Below are 17680 nucleotides of genomic sequence, written 5' to 3'. Positions count from 1 at the left end.
TGACTATTCCTCATGTCCATCTCTGAAGAGAAAGCAAGCAGGAATGCCTGGGCAGCTTGCCTCTGCTGGGAATAACATAGTGAAGGCAAGGAACTGTGAAGCCTGGAAATACCCCAGGCAGAAGGGAGAGAGACATGAGTCTCCACCCATGCCAGGCTACCGCAGGGGAGCTGGAAGCTTAAGAGTGTGTGCAACCATACAAATATAACAATTTCAAAGGGATAAAAAACCATAGACCTACAAGGCACTTAAAATGAAAGAACAGATGAATAGACCATGTAAACTTCTCCTCACCACCTCACTGACATATCTGACCTGACCATCCACATCTGGGCTGTTAGATTGGCTGGGTTCCAATGTAGAATCTAAGAATGACACTCCAGCCAGCCGATATCATCATGCACATTAAGCCATTCTCTGAGGCTGCAAACAAGAGAGCCACCTAGTGCTAGTTGTAACTGTGGTTTGTTTGATGTGAATATATGCCCACCAGAAACTGGACTGAAAGCACCAGGTGAGTGAGAAGAACTGACAGATTATAATGGTGTTTGGTCTCTATGAACTTGAGGTGCAATTTGAACCAATGTTCTACAAATGACGTTTATATATCCACCACCAATATCTCTTTCTAATTGTGTCACAGACATTCTGAAAACTCCTAAAATATTATGTGAGAGATGAATGTGGGGGTGCTCAGTGGTGAATGATGATCTGTACCCCAAAATGGGGTTTATGGAATGGATTTCTAAGATGGTGTTTTGGAAGGTCAGAGGAGAGTAGACAATAGACTAGTGGACACACTGTCTGAGAGACAAACTGACACTTGGCTCAGTTTCAACAGTGCCCGAATTTCCAAAAAGGATTATGTTGGTTCTGGCTTTTTTTTTTCTGCAACTCAAATGGGGAACCCATCTAATTTAGCTTGTAGTGAAGGCTTACATGAGACTAAATACATGACTTTGAAATCACTCTCCTAATGATTTGTTGCGTTTTCTAATAACCATAAGAAGGCTGTTATTCTCTGAATCACTGGTTACAGGCTCCAGAAGGGAAGAAATGCAGATATCTACTGGGGCTTATTCGGTAACCATGGTTGGCACAGACGATCTGTTGTCCCCAGATTCCAGTCTAAAAGTGGTAGAATTGCACTCAAAGATGGATAAGGGCAAGATACCCAAGACCTGAACTGCATGCTCTCAGAGAGCCGAGGAAAGAGGGCAGTTAGCCCTGTAACTATGACTATGTGAAAAAAGATACCATACCATCTTAGCCATGTAAGAGCTGAAAAGGAATGTTGTACATAATCCTTCCTGCACTCATTCTTCATAAAGAATTCCAGGCAGAACAGTGCTCAATGCCATGGAAAAAAATAAACCAAGTGGAGAGAGCAGAAAGTGTGTTTTAGGTGAACAAATCAAATATAGGAAACAAGAAGCATTGTTGTTTATAGAGTGAAAGAGATTACAAGTTTGCTAAAAGGATTCCATTAGTCAAATGCTAGCAGCAGCTATCATGTTTCTGCATTTCTTGGACTAGAACAAGCTCTTAGCATAGAGAACAATTGCCTCATTAAACACATGCCATCTCCCTCTTGTATTCTCCCATCCAGATGCACTTTTAACACCTTTTACATTATTCACAAAATGCCTTGATTTGTTACAATGACTTCAAAGTGTTCTTCAGGACTCCTGGTGAGTCAAAGTAATAAAATTCAGGGAAACATTTAATGTACTCTTAGGTGAGTATTTTTCTACTCAGCTCTCTATGCGTGAAATTCACCTAAGGCTTCCCTTTTGGTAGTTTCACTGCATAGTGAAGGAAAGCCACTATAGAGTGGTTGAGTCAGGGGACTGCACCTTCCCAGGCAATCTTCAATGATCTAAAACTCAAAACAGAGTCCTACAAAAAGTGGAAACTTGGTCAAATTACAAAGGATGAATATAAACAAATAACACAATTTTGTAGGGACAAAATTAGAAAGGCCAAGGCACAAAATGAGATCAATCTAGATAGGGACATAAAGGGTAACAAGAAAACATTCTACAAATATATTAGAAGCAAGAGGAAGACCAAGGACAGGGTAGGCCCATTACTCAATGAGTGGGGAAAGACAATAACAGAAAATGTGGAAATGGCAGAGGTGCTTAATGACTACTTTGTTTCGATTTTCACCAAGAAGGTTGGTGGCGATTGGACATCTAACATAGTGAATGCCAGTGAACATGAGGCAGGATCAGAGTCTAAAGTAGGGAAAGAACAAGTCAAAAATCACTTAAACAAGTTAAGAGAACGAGGAGTACTTGTGGAACCTTAGAGACTAACAAATTTATTTGAGCATAAGCTTTTGTGGGCTAAAACCCACTTCATCAGATGCATGCATATATATATATATTCCTACTGTATTTTCCACTGCATGCATCTGATGAAGTGGGTTTTAGCATATATATATGCACACACACACAAACATGAAAAATGGGTTTTGCCGTACCCACTATAACGAGAGTGATCAGTTAAGGTGAGCTATTATCAGCAGGAGAAAAGAAACCTTTTGTAGTGATAATCAGGATGGCCCACTTCCAACAGTTGACAAGAAGGTGTGAGTAACAGCAGCGGGAAAAAATAAGCATGTGGAAATAGTTTTACTTTGTGTAATGACACATCCACTCCCAGTCTTTATTCAAGCCTAATTTAATGGTGTCCAGTTTGCAAATTAATTCCAATTCAGCAGTTTCTCGTTGGAGTCTGTTTTTGAAGTTTTTTTTGTTGTAGTATTGCGTCTTTTAGGTCTGTAATTGAGTGACCAGGGAGACTGAAGTGTTCTCCGACTGGTTTTTTGATGTTATAATTCTTGACGTCTGATTTGTGTCCATTTATTCTTTTACGTAGAGACTGTCTGATTTGACCAATGTACATGGCAGAGGGGCATTGCTGGCACATGATGGCATATATCACATTGGCAGATGTGCAGGTGAACGAGCCTCTGACAGTGTGGCGGATGTGATTAGGTTCTATGATGGTGTCCCCTGAATAGATATGTGGACAGAGTTGGCAATGGGCTTTGTTGCAAGGATAGGTTCCTGGGTTAGTGTTCTAAAACCACATTCTACAAGCCATTACCCTCTGAGGGTTACCAAAAGAAACTACACCATCTGCTCAAGAAACTCCCTGAAAAAGCACAAGAACAAATCTGCACAGACACACACCTAGAATCCTGACCAGGGGTATTTTATCTGCTACCCAAGATCCATAAATCTGGAAATCCTGGATGCCCCATCATCTCAGGCATTGGCACCCTGACAGCAGGATTGTCTATGTAGACTCCCTCCTCAGGCCCTATGCTACCAGCACTCCTAGCTATCTTTGAGACATCATTGACTTCCAGAGGAAACTACAATCCATTGGTGATCTTCCAGAAAACACCATCCTGGCCACTATGGATGCAGAAACCCTCTACACCAACATTCCACACAAAGATGGAGTACAAGCCATCAGGAACAGTATCACCAATAATGTCACGGCAAACCTGGTGGCTGAACTTTGTGACTTTGTCCTCACCCATAACTATTTCACATTTGGGGACAATGTATACCTTCAAGTCAGTGGCACTGCTATGGGGACCCGCCTGGCCCCACAGTATGCCAACATTTTTATGGCTGACTTAGAACAACGCTTCCTCAGCTCTCATCCCCTAATGCCCCTACTCTACTTGTCCTATATTGAGGACATCTTCATCATCTGGACCCATGGAAAAGAAACCCTTGAGGAATTCCACCATGATTTTAACAATTTCCATCCCATCAACCTCAGCCCGGACCAGTCCACATAAGAGATCCACTTCCTGGACACTACAGTGCTAATGAGCAATGGCCACAAACACCACCCTATAGAGGAAACCTACTGACTGCTATACTTACCTACAAACTCATGCTTCCAGCTTTCATCCAGACCACACCAAACGATTCCTTGTCTACAGCCAAGCTCTACGATGCAACCGCATTTGCTCCAACCCCTCAGACAGAAACAAACACCTACAAGATCTCTATCAAGCGTTCTTACAACTACAATACCCACCTGCTGAAGTGAAAAAAAACAGATTGACAGAGCCAGAAGAGTACCCAGAAGTCACCTACTACAGGACAGGCCCAACAAAGAAAGTAACAGAATGCCACTAGCTGTCACCTTCAGCCCCCAACTAAAACCTCTCCAGCACATCATCAAGGATCTGCAATCTATCCTGAAGGACGATCCCTCACTCTCACAGATCTTGGGAGACAGACCAGTCCTTGCTTACAGACAGCCCCCCAACCTGAAGCAAATACTCACCAGCAACCACACAACAAAACCACTAACCCAGGAACTAACCTTGTAACAAAGCCTGTTGCCAACTGTGTCCATATATCTATTCAGGGGACACCATCATAGGGCCTAATCACATCAGCTACACTTTTTGCTGATGCAGACTAACATGGCTACCACTCTGAAACCTTAAACAAGTTAGATGTCGTCAAATCACCAGGACTTGATGAAATGCATCCTAGAATACTCAAGGAGCTGACTGAGGAGATATCTGAGCCATTAGCAATTATCTTTGAAAAGTCATGGAAGACGGGAGACATTCCAGAAAACTGGAAAAGGGCAAATATAGTGCCCATCTATAAAAAGGAAAATAAGGACAACCCGGGGAATTACAGACCAGTCAGTTTAACTTCTGTACCTGGAAAGATAATGGAGCAAATAATTAAGAAATCAATTTGCAAACAACTAGAAGATAATGAGGTGATAAGTAACAGTCAGCACGGATTTGTCAAGAACAAATCTTGTCAAAACAACCTGATAGCTTTCTTTGAGAGGGTAACAAGCCTTGTGGATAGGGTGGAAGCAGTAGATGTGTATATCTTGACTTTAGAAAAGCTTTTGATACTGTCTCGCATGACCCTCTCATAAACAAACTAGGGAAATACAACTTAGATGGAGCTATTATAAGGTGGGTGCTTAGCTGGTTGGAAAATTGTTCCCAGAGAGTAGTTATCAGAAATTCACAGTCATGCTGGAAGGGCATAACAAGTGGGGTCCTGCAGGGATCGGTTCTGGGTCCGGTTCTGCTCAATATCTTCATCAATGATTTAGATAATTGCATAGAGAGTACACTTATGAAGTTTGTGGATGATACTAATCTGGAAGGGGTTGTAAGTGCTTTGGAGGATAGGATTAAAATTCAAAATGATCTGGACAAACTGGAGAAATGGTCTGAAGTAAATAGCATGAAATTCAATAAGGACAAATGCAAAGTACTCCACTTAGATAGAACAATCAGTTGCACACATTCAAAATGGGAAATGACTGCCTAGGAAGGAGTACTGCAGAAAGGGATCTGGGGGTCATAGTGGATCACAAGCTAAATATGAGTCAACAGTGTAACGCTGTTGCAAAAAAAGCAAACATCATTCCGGGATGTATTAGCAGGAGCACTGAAAGCAAGACACGAGAAGTAATTCTTCCGTTCTACTCCGCACTGATTAGGTCTCAACTGGAGTATTATGTCCAGTTCTGGATGCCACATTTCAGGAAAGATGTGGACAAATTGGAGAAAGTCCAGAGAAGAGCAACACAAATGATTAAAGGTCTTAAAAAAAAGAACTATGGGGGAAGATTGAAAAAATTGGGTTTGTTTAGTCTAGAGAAAAGAAGACAGAGGGGACATGATAACAGTTTTCAAATACAAAGAAGGTTGTTACAAGGAGGAGGGATAAACATTTTTTTTTAAACCTCTGAGGATAGGACAAGAAGAAATGGGCTTAAATTGCAGCAAGGGATGTTTAGGTTGGACATTAGGAAAAACTTCCTAACTGTCAGAGTGGTTAAGTATTGGAATAAATTGCCTAGGGAGGTTGTGGAATCTCCATCATTGGGGATTTTTAAGAGCAGGTCGGACAGACACCTGTCAGGGATGGTCTAGATAATACTTAGTCCTGCCATGAGTGCAGGGGACTGGACTAGATGACCTCTCAAGGTCCTTCCAGTTCTATGATTCCCTGTGCAAAGTGGAGATGAGCTCTTTACCAGCTCCACACACAATGGGCTAAGGGGGTGACTATACGGTCAGAAAATATGTGGATCCAGTTGCCACAAACTTCTAAACCTCAGCTGATACAGTAGGGTCACAACAAATATTGCAGTCAAAGGATTAGAGCAGCAGCCAAGGACGAGCTGTATTGCTACCTTATTCCTGCTCGTGGTTTGTGGAGTAAAGTCCATCTCTCCCTGACCCTCGCTTAGTTATTAAGCAAAGTCCAATCATGAGGGATTCGTGTGGGGAAAAATATTTCAGTGAGTGCATCTGTCATCATTATACTCCAAAGAGCCATTTGTAAAATGAAATTCAAAACAAAATCTGTATACTTTATCAGAGTCTGAATTCTTACTCATTGACTCCATTGATCATCCTCTAGGTTATTCTGCAAATCTCATTTCCATTTTCTCCTAACTGTGGGTTTTATCCCTTTCAGAGAAGATAATTTAAGGCTGTATATAAAGCTGAAAAGAGGTGCAAAGGATTTGCCCTTCTAAATTAAAGTAATGCTTCTAGGCAACAGCTGTTATCTTCAAATTTCAGCCCTAAATTTTTAACATAGCTCCTGGTTGTTATCTCTTTCAAACACTGGGAGATTTCTAGTGGAGAAACTTGTTTTCTGTAACTTTCTGAGGGCAAGAAATTTGGTGGCATGGGCAAAAATCTGGGAATATTGTGATACCTCAAACTTCCTAAATTCTGGTCATTATAGCAGAAACCAGCTCTTGGAGATTTATGTTACTGTGAATATTTATGTATTTAGAAATTTACATTATGCATATCATCAGGTTTCAAGATGCATACAAAATGTTGAAAACAAAATGTAGACAAATACGTCTAAAGTGTACTAAGAGGAATCTGGCTTATAAATGTTTAGGATTTAGGCTCATGCTTAGGATTTAGGCTCAGCAAGGGCTCTTTGACCATAGGATTTTCCTTCAGGTACAGATTTTGCAGAAAATAAAGACAGCTATATTATCGGTACTGCATGCAAGTAATAAAAATATAGTAGTATCTTCATGAACAATTTTGGGTACATTATAATGTTCAGTTTTTAACAAGCAGCGAGTGGGTTTTGGACACTACCAATTTTGGACACATCTGAGTTTACAAGCTCAAAGACTGAATCTGGTGTCTGTAAGATTCATTCTCTTCCTCTTTTTGAAGGGACACAACATTTTTGGTTATTCTGTGCTATTGTGTCATAATTAAGGCTAAGACCTGGTCATGGGTACTTTTAGTAAAAGTCATGACAAGTAATGACTTTCACTATAAACACCCCTGACTAAATCTTAGCTGCCCTGGCCTTGCTGCACTGGGGGGCCTCTGGTCCATCCCCATCGACCACTGCTCTGTGGGAGCCTCAGATGTGTGTGGCTACCCCGGGGGCTGCTGCTCCCCAGGGCTCCTGCTCCGGGTGAGGGTTGCCAGGTGTCCAGTTTTCAATCAGAATGCCTGGTCGAAAGGGGACCCAGAAGGCTCCGGTCAGCACTGACAACCGGGCCGTTAAAAGTCTGGTCAGCGCACTGTCCTGGCACCGCGCTGCGCCCTGGAAGCAACCAGCATGTCTGGCTCCTAGGTGGGGAGACCACCCTGAGCACTGGCTCCCCACTCCCATTGGGCAGGACCCGGTGGCCAATGGGAGCTTTGTATTGGGGCCTGTGGGCAAGATCAGCGCACTAAGACTCCTCGCCCCCATGCCTAGGAGCTGGACCTGCTGCTCGCTGCTTCCAGGGTGCAGCGTTGAGCCATGACAAACAGGGAGCCTGACTTAGTCCCACTCATTGCTGACCAGGAGCCGTCCAAGGTAAGCCTGTGCCCCAACCCCGAGCCCCTACCCCCTGCACTAGCCCTGAACCCCTGCAAACCTGAAGCCCCCGCCTACACACCAAACCCCTCATCCCTGGCCACACCACAGAGCCTGCACCCCCAGCCAGAGCCCTCACCCCCCCACACACCCCAATCCTCTTCCCCCAGTTCAGAGCCCCATCCTACACCCTGAACCCCTCATCCCCAGCCCAGAGCCCATAACCCCTCCTGCACCCAACCCCGTGCCTCAACCCGCAGCCCCCTCCCTAACCCCAAATACCTCGGCCCCACCCCCCAGCCTGGAGCCCCCTCCTGCACCCCAAACCTCTCATCCCCAGCCCCACCTAGAGCCCTCACCCCCACCCAGAGCCCTCATCCCCTCCCACACCCTAACTCCCTGCCCCAGCCTGGAGCCCCCTCCTGCACCATGATCCCCTAATTTCGGACCCCACTCCAGAGCCCCCACCCTTCGTTAGAGCCCCCACCCCCTCTCACCTCCAAACTCCCTGCCCCAGCCCTGTGAAAGTGAGTGAGGGTGGGGGAGAGTGAGCCACTGAGGGAGGGGGAAATGTAGTGAGGGGGGCGGGACCTCGAGAAAGGGGTGGGGTTAGGGTGTTTCTGTTTTGTGTGATTAGAGAGTTGGCAACCCCACTCCAGGTGCTGCTCCAGCTGTCCCGGAGGCCGCTGCTCCGGCCACTGCTGGAGTGGTCCCCGGGTATAGCTGTGCAGGGCCGCCAAGCAGTGGCTGGCGTGGCTGCCCCCAGGGCTGCTCCGGCAGCAGCCGCTGTGGGGCCGCCTGAGTGGCTGGCTTGGGGGTGGCTCCGGCAGCAACCAGTGTGGCTGGCCCGGGGGCCACCTGAGCAGTTTGCCCTGGGGACAATTGTTCAGGTGGCCCTGGTGTCAGCCACGCTGGCCGCTGCGGAATTTCATGGAAGTCATGGAAAGTCACCGAATCTGTGACTTCTGCGACCTCCATGACAAACTTGCAGCCGTAGTCATAATTTATATTGCTGATTTTTGATATTGCAATAATAACTGAAATATCAAAATGGAAGAGCCCTATGAAATAACAGAAGATTTTGTATATTTTTTTGAAATACATATAATGTATAGACACCCTGTAATGGTCACACTCCTTCATTGACAAGACAAGATGGATTTGATAATATGAAATAAAGAAATGTGAATGAATAATATAGTCAATAGAATGCAACTGCCATTAGAGAGAAAGAGATGGAATTCTGAAGAAAAACAAAGAGCAACTCACACTAGAACAGTATGACAGTATCAAAAAGAGGATTAGAAAATGTAATTGCAGGCAAAGAAATATAGACAAGTGAATACAAAGACAATTGTTTCTGCCACTGTAAGTACATTAATGCAGAAGTTGCATACAAATGTTTCCTTATCCTTATCATTTCTCATCTGAAAGATGGTTCTTCTGCTATTGCAATTCCCTGTTACATTATGGGGCATTGATAAGAAACTCAATAAATGTCACCTTTGCCTTTAAGTCATTTCTGAACCAAAGCCCCATGATATAAGGAGAACTGTGCCTGTGGAGGGGGCATCTTCCGCAAGAGTAAAAGAAAGGTCCTGGTTACTTGTGGTAACTAAAGCACTTTTCAAAAATGTAGATGTGTTAAGTACAGTGTTACAGTCAATTTCCAGCTCTGGTAATTTGTTATATCCAAAATCACCCAATAGTTTCAACTAGATAAATGGTTTTTCCACTTCTTGTCCTAAATTGTGCAGTAGTACTAGAGTAGAATGGCTAAGTGCAGTATAAACCCTGGGTGCAATACACTATGTATAATGGTTTGAGATCCTCAGTTCCTTCTGGATGAAAAACAGTATAAATAAAAGATATTATTGCAGGTCAAATTTCGTCGGTGAGATAGAGCAATACATTGCAAACTGAAAAGATAGTAGCTTTTACTGATACTCACCTATTCCATCAAAATCAACATTCAGACCCTGTTTAACATGCTCCTGTATCAGCTGAAGTGTTTGCTCAAAAATCTCTCCTGCTCTTGCAATCTCTATAGTGAAAGGATCCCGTGGATAGTGGAATTGAGCCAACAGATCATTTGGAGTGAGGGGACGCCTGCAGAAATGAAAAGGACCTATTGAAACCAATATATTAAAACTAATTTCTATGTAGAAATATGACCAGAGTTTCTCTATAGATACTCAACATCTGAAAATAATCGCAAAGAAGTGAGCCTGCTTCAAGAGAATAGTCTTAAACTGATGGTGTGTAGAAACCCACATGCAATAAAATATTTAATTTTCTCCCCTTATATGGGTGTTTTGTGTATGTTATAGAGCAAAGCCAAAGCAATCATAGACTGTTAACACTAAACAAAGGCAGTGCGTTTGACCCTCTACAGTGGGATATCACAGAAAATATTATTGCTCATCTGACCCTCAGATTCTCCAACAGCGAACTCATAAAAAGACATTTATGGTATTTTCAAGGAAAGAACATTCTACCTTCTCCTGATCATCCTTTCTGGACTAGTTTCTGATTTCCCTTTTGTTAAAGGAAAAAAGCATTTAGAAAGAAAACTGTGTCAATTACTTGCCCCTCCAAATAAAGGGATAGCCTACTATTCACCCAGGAATGGCTGAATGCTACCATAAAATTCAAAGGTTAGACTGAATTGACCTGAACTTTATGACTAACAAGAAAAAAGGAGCTCCGGTGTCTAGCCACACTGCAACATATTATTGCCTTTACCTTCCACACTTAAATGCCAAAGAAATATAATACAGTTACTGTCTGTTCATGGAGGGAATCATAAGATAGTGATTTCACCAAGAAAACAAAAACCTAAGGCTCACACAGGAATGAAAACTTCTCAGGGTTAGCACTGTCAATCCCTTTTTCTGTACTGTACTGCAGCAGTGACAGCCTCTAAAACTTAACTGCTTTTTCTACAACTTTGCTCCCCTCTGCATTGCACAATGGAGGAAGCACAGGGACTAAAGAGACCAAACACTTTGTTCCTGTCCTGAAGAGAAGGAGGAAAAGCAAAGCTAACTTTTTATGGATGTTCTGTTTGGTTCTTTCCTCCTGTTTCCAAAGCTTTGGGTACAGAGTTCCTGCCTAGGCTAGCCCTTGGCAAGAGGGCACATTGAAGCAGTAAGCCACATAAAGTAGTCAGGTGGCAGTTGAATAGCGATAGAGATGGGCCTGAAAGGTGAAATACTAAAAAAATATGTTTTCTGACTTTGCTCAGTGTTGAGCAGCATGAATTTCCCTTTGAAAGTTTAACTGATAATGACTACTACTAAAAAACCATGTCCTGGCTACAAGCAAAAATATGTTTTGACTACAAGCCATGTCCTGGCTACAAAAAAATGTTTCATTACAGGACACTTTTTTGAATGCAATGTTGTTGTAGCTGTGTTAGTCCCAGAATACTAGAGAGATGAGGTGGGTGAGGTAATATCTTTTATTGGACCCACTTCTGTTGGTGAGATAGACAAGCTTTTGAGCTCTGTGTAAGCTCAAAAGCTTGTCTCTCTCACCAACAGAAGTTGATCCAATAAAAGATATTACTTCACCCACCTTGTCTCTCTAATATTTTTTTTTTTGTAATTTAAAAACACATACAAGTTAAGCAGAATAAAAATATGAACATTTTCTGTGAGCAAAGATCAAATAAATTCTTACTGCGAAAACAAATGTCTTCTTGTGGAGTTAATTGCACTGTCAACTTTTTGGATGGCATTGAGAATGGATGATTCAACAAAGTTATCACCAGCTTGTCTACCTTGCGTTACTGCAAAAAAAAAATCCATAGTTTGAGAAATGTCTCATTTTTAAAGTTCAAATTTATGTGATATAAATAGCACTTAATAACATTTGGCATTTTAAAGTGACAAGCCTTACAAGAACAAAAAAAAGCTGTAAATCCTGACATTTATATTAGGCATTGCAAAGAATAGACAATTATCTTCCATACAATAATCCTAGCTGGCATGTTCAGCATCGGTAAAGAGATACAGGAATTTTTCACCTTTAGATCACTGGTTCAGATCCAGTTAGTAATGACAGATGGTTATCAACATACAGCTGCTTAGTGACTTTTGTGAAATGAGTCTCACTTCAATTCTTAGAGGAGAAGGAGCCCCCAGAAATCATCATAATAGGAATTGAATCTCAGTAGAAAGGTCACAAGGACAAAGTACACTGAGCTTTCAACAACATTTTGGTCATCATAAAAGGAACCAGTCTGAGGTCCCCAAACCCCAATTGTTAAGAAACCATAAACATTGCTTTTTAGGAACAATGCACTTCTGGGGCAAGGCGCTCAGCATACACAATCAAACAAGAGCCACATGTTCACACGCTGTCACTCTTTTGTCAGAGTAAAGCAGACTGGCCATATTGAGGGAGCCTCACCATGAAGCAGTACTATGAAGTCACATTTGAAAAAGGAAGTTAGCATCATAAAAATGAAGCATCTGGGAAGAGGCAGAAGGGTATAAGGTAAACTAAATAGGACTTGTAAAAACCTTTCCATCACAGACAAGCTCTAGAACACTACAAAACCCCAAGAACAATAAGCAAGAGAGTCCATTCCCATCATCTCACCCATTTTCCAGTTAGCCCTTGCTCCCTAGTAAAAGCCAGGAAAACAGTGGAGCTCTCCAACATGAGAGGTTCATTGTGAAAATGGTAGGGTAGTGATATCTGATGAGGTTATTAACTCATGTAAATTAGTCACAATGGTAGTTCATATTAAGTGGTGCTTTCTCACGAGACTATATATACTGAGGGAAGTTATGGGTTGCTCAGTGGAGCAATCTACACAACATACAGCAGCATGTTTAAAAAAGCTACAAGATACTTTGGATATAAATGAGAGAGCACATAAAATTTTATATGGGATAATACATGCAATATATTATGCTCAATTGACGTCACAACAAACAAAGAATAAATAGAAGATAATATGCACGGATCGTTGTTACTGTTGTATAACAGAATCTACATACTTTACTATTACTTTGGGGGGGGCTTATAAAAGATAAAGGCCCGTTCTTATTTAAATTTTATTTACATTTTTATTTAAATTGTACCAATCCTTTGTCAACTACAAAATAAGCATGGGAGCCCCTTATGGAACAAACTTGTTAAACCCTCAATTCTTATCAGTCCATTCTCAGAGACTGACAGAACCAATAAGGTTTCTTGACCCTGAGAGAAAATACTTTGCCCAAATAGTTTTTTGTACTCTAGAGCGAGAGCGTGCACACAGATGCCAAAATTCAGGCATTTTTAGCATGCAACCCTAAATGGCTCCAAAAACAACCCCCCTGAAAGTAGACATACAAAACTGTGCCATGCAAAGCCATTAACATCATCCTCCCATTTGTCTTTGGATTCCTTAGTCATTAGTAATGCATTGTTAAGTTACAGTTTGTAGGATAGAATTAATTGGGAGATCAGCACAGATGGTAAAATTACTGAAGCGTGTTCAGAAAGTACCATCTTACATTCTTAAATTTTGCATTTTATTACAATGACCTTTAAATGGGTACACACAGGGAAAGAGCAAAAAAAGAAAAGGGGGGGGGGGAAATCACGCAACATTTTTTCTTGATGATTTCTTCATGCACCAAGTCACTCCAATTGTTCTGAATGCAGTAGAGTTTTCTTCTTAAAAAGAAAAAATGTGATGTAACCCAAGGCATACCATGCAGCTGGTAAATCCCCTTCTAGTGACACTGAATCGGACTGCCACATGATAATTGTGTTACAAATCCCAGAAATAACTTTTTGTTGGATACAATTAAACTGTAATGACATTCTTTGTTTTATGCAGTGTTGTTGTAGTCATGCTGGTCCCAGGATATTAGAGAAACAAGATGAGTGAGGTAATATCTTTTGTTGGACCAAATTCTGTGTAAGCTCATCTCTCTCACCAACGGAAGTGGTCCAATAAAAGATATCACCTCACCCACCTTTTGTTTCTCTAATATTCTTTGTCATATAATTTTCATTTAATCATAATGTATCTGCCTCTTTCCTTACTTTTGAGGGGTTTGGGTTTTTTTAATCCATAATATTCTTTTAACTTTTTTTTTTAATAATAAGTGAAATACATTCTCAAGCTTAACTCTCCCTCAGTTCAATTTTGGGTCTCAAAGAAATTCTACTTCTTGAAAGGTATTATTGCTTTAACAAACACTTTAAAAAAAGATATTTGCTAACATTATACAGGACCTGCTTTTGAAATGGCAACCAGTACCTCAAAGCTATTTGGGGACAAACTGCTCTTGGTTTAACAAAAAAAGACAAGGATAAAGGTAAATGTTCACGAGGAGATAATTTTCCTTGACATATATTTCATTTTCCTTGATGTTTAACATTATAATGTCTACTAACTGGAGAAAGAGAAGAGTGTTGTCAATTAAATATTTAATGAAAACATATTTACGATTTGCCTGTCAAAAAAACTCTACAATTATTACAACTCAAGACACTAGGCAGATTTTCAGAAATTGAAACATTAGTAGCGGAACAGCTACTTGGAAACTTACTGGTAACAGTCAGCACCATACTGGTTGTAGCCAGGCCAAAAGAGTTCCTTGCAACACATTCATATCTCCCCTGGTCTGCTTGTCCTAAGTCTCTGATTGTAAGAGCGCCATCCGAGTTCACATGGAATTTGCCACTCTCAGTAATCTGAACACCAGTCTACAAACAAAAACACCCGAAGTGCATGTTATTGGTGTCTCTCGATTTCTTCTCTGAAAAGGTGGAAAACTATTACTAATGAAACATCTCAAATCAACTACTGACTAGAGGTAGTCTGATTCACGAAGGCCCTGAACACATGGAACAATTTTTGTCGGGGACTGAAAAAAAATGTTTTAGATTCCACCACAGACAGGGCATAGGAATATAAATCAGAGTGCTTCAAAGTTGGGGGGTGGGGATCTGCTTTGTTTTTCTTTCCCATTAATGTGCTACTCCCCTCCCTCTTACTGTTTTATCTGTACCCAGTAATGTGCAAAGATGACCTGTGAAAACACTGTGGAAGTAGGAGAAGTTCTTGGTGTAACTAACCGAATGGCTGAGTACAAAGGACTATTTGGGCAAAGTATTTTCTCTCAGAGAGTCAGGAAATCTTATTGATGCTATTAGCCTCTGAGAATGGACCAATGAGAATTGGGGGGTTAACATGTTTGTTTCACAAAGTGTCTGCTTATTTTGTAGTTGACAGGAGTGGTACAATCAGTTCAGAGTTAAATACAAATTGTTTTTTTTTCTTTATCTTCTATAGAAAAAAAGTAATAGTAAAGTGTTAGTTATTGATTATATTTAAATTAGGAGGCTTTCTTCACAACTGAAAGTAAAAGGAAATGTATAGAGTCTCCAACAGTGTAGCAACTGAACGTTTTGGGAGGGAGTCTTGTGTATGTAAAAAAGCCCTAGCAAGAATTCCATCAGGACAGGTACCATATAGGATAAAACTAAGCCCCAACATGGGAGCATGCCATGAGTGGGGCTGCAGGAGGAGAAGGGCAGATTGGGCTGGGAGCAGGATCTCAATAGCACAGAGTACTTTGGAGATTTTAGGGTAGGAGTGCGAGCTCTGATGGTTGGTCATGTAAAGTGCAGTTCCGACAACTATATGGGTAAGAGAGTCCAACAGATGAAGATTGAAGAAAAAAAAAGATACAGGCCAGTGAAGGAATACAGATAATGCAAGATGGCACTTGATATAAAAATAATAAGATAACTATTGTTATGCAGATAATTAGTTTTGTTGTTAGGTAGATTAAGATGATTTAAAAAGGTATTTTGGGTTAGTTAAAACCACAAACTAGTTTAAGCTCGCCAAAACCACTATAAGAGGAAGGGTTGTGACCGCTGCTACAGGAAGAGTCTGAGAGAAGCAGACAGTAGCTGACAGAAATAAGTGCAGCTCACAGCTAAGCATAGGATACAAAAGAGGGTGTTGAACAATGAGCAACGAAGACCACGAACACCTGGATGATGTAGTGGGTCCTCCTTTTCACTCTAATAAGGTCATTGCTTATAATATGAGGGAAGCATTATTGCAGTAGAGGTTTATAGTCATTTTGAGTACAGCGCATGGGATGTATTTCCTCTGGTAAAAACCAATCAGCTTTTGGGAAATAAAGGTACTTTCAGTGAATTTTCAACTCATAGCCTTATTCTTAGAACCAGATCCAAAAATTACAACAGCCAACCCAAGGAGACGTGGTGGGATGTCATAAAGGAAGACATGTTAGCATGTGGTATGATAGAGGATATGGCATTGAACATAGCACTTTAGATGGAGAGGACTCAGAGTGGACTCCGTTGATGGGATTAACGCAAGACAGATGACGACAACTTTGTAGATTCTAGTGCAGCTCCAGGTTATAGCATTACCTCTAGGCAGAACTGCAATGATTTAGAGCAGCCCCCTGGGCCACCTAATTTATGCGGGAGGCCATTTCAATCCCAAAGAATCCCAAGACTTTAAGTATGGCATAGCACACTCTTTCAACCCTTGTTTTGTACTTTTACTGAAAACAGGCTATGGTTAAAAAAACTTTTATGTATAGTAGATTTGTATAGAGCTTTTAATCTTTTAAAGCCTTCCAAAATGTAGTAATTTAATGAATCTGATCTATTTTGGATGAATTTTAGATTGTCAAATTGTTTTAAAAGAAGAATATGTTGCGTTTAAGAAATAATACTTAGGACCAACTTTTGCCATCCACTTGTGTTGCTCTTAATCTATAATTAGGGACTGAATCTGCCCTTAGATTGGCTTGCTAATTTTCTGATGTAAAATAGCAAAAATACAATACAGGCCTTTAAACGACAGACTAAATTGCTGAAGTTTGCTCTTTGTCATTTTCAAAAATATTAACAAATATTTTTAAAAGAATTGTTTGAGGATTATAATAGGTGTCTGTATTTTGGTAAAAGCTACAGCTGCAACTAAACAACCCTGGGTCCATTGCTTTTAAGGTTCTGCATCAGCTGGACAAGATCGAAAGCCCCGTAGATATAATCAAGTAACCCTACCTTGCTCCAGCTGATTGTGGGCTGAGGTTCTCCATGTGCACTACAAGGAATCTCTACATTCTTTCCAACCTCTGCACTGGTATCTTGCGGAAGTTGAGAAAATACTGGCAGAGCTGCAGAAAACACAAACACACATTCCTTATATTGTCATCTCTTTTAATACTCAACAGTGTCATTGAGTTACACTTTCCTGGATTGACTAGGTTTGCCATGGCTAATAGATCCTCAGCTGGTGTAAACTGTTATAGCATCATTGACCTCACTGGAACTATGACAATTTATATCAGCTGGAGAGCTGCCCCTCGGAGCTTAGTTACTGTAATGAGAACAACAAAGCCATGCTATCCCATGTAATTAGAAAACAATAGAGAAGTCTTACTAAACTTTGGAAAGGTCTTATTCCACTTACATTCATGCTATAACATTCACTAGGCTTACTTATTTTCAGATGAGCCCTAAGATCATATAAAGGTCCTTTGTTAAATTTTCTGTTTCTATAGTTTAGGGAACAGATACTCATATGTTGAAACATGTCTAAAGTTAGCAGGAAAAAAATACCTATAACGGTACTATCATAAATTACAGAATCATAGAAAACATGTTTGAAAGGGACGAGTTCGGTTATTTCAGGATGTTGCATCAAAAAAGAAAAACACTATTTTAGGCAATAAATGGGCCTACTTTTGATTTAGATGACTCTTCTGCATTTGTGATGAGTACATCATTAAGTAAAA

At 41.0% G+C, this 17680-nt stretch overlaps 1 protein-coding gene across 1 annotated transcript in view; it reads right to left on the bottom strand.

The window, feature by feature from the left end:
• PXDNL (peroxidasin like) overlaps positions 1-17680 on the bottom strand; it is a 270806-nt gene that overhangs the window by 56749 nt on the left and 196377 nt on the right. The window contains exons 13-16 of the mRNA XM_077808684.1: positions 16947-17059; positions 14438-14594; positions 11562-11670; positions 9829-9986 (exon numbers count right to left, since the gene is read on the bottom strand). Of these exons, the coding sequence (XP_077664810.1) occupies positions 9829-9986; positions 11562-11670; positions 14438-14594; positions 16947-17059 (537 nt within the window). The remainder of the gene's footprint in view (positions 1-9828; positions 9987-11561; positions 11671-14437; positions 14595-16946; positions 17060-17680) is intronic.

This window comes from Eretmochelys imbricata, chromosome 2 (genome assembly GCF_965152235.1).
Source record: "Eretmochelys imbricata isolate rEreImb1 chromosome 2, rEreImb1.hap1, whole genome shotgun sequence".
NCBI classification, from domain to species: Eukaryota; Metazoa; Chordata; order Testudines; family Cheloniidae; genus Eretmochelys; species Eretmochelys imbricata.
The sequence above is the reverse complement of the archived record's forward strand: the minus strand, read 5'-3'. Positions and strand labels throughout refer to the sequence as shown.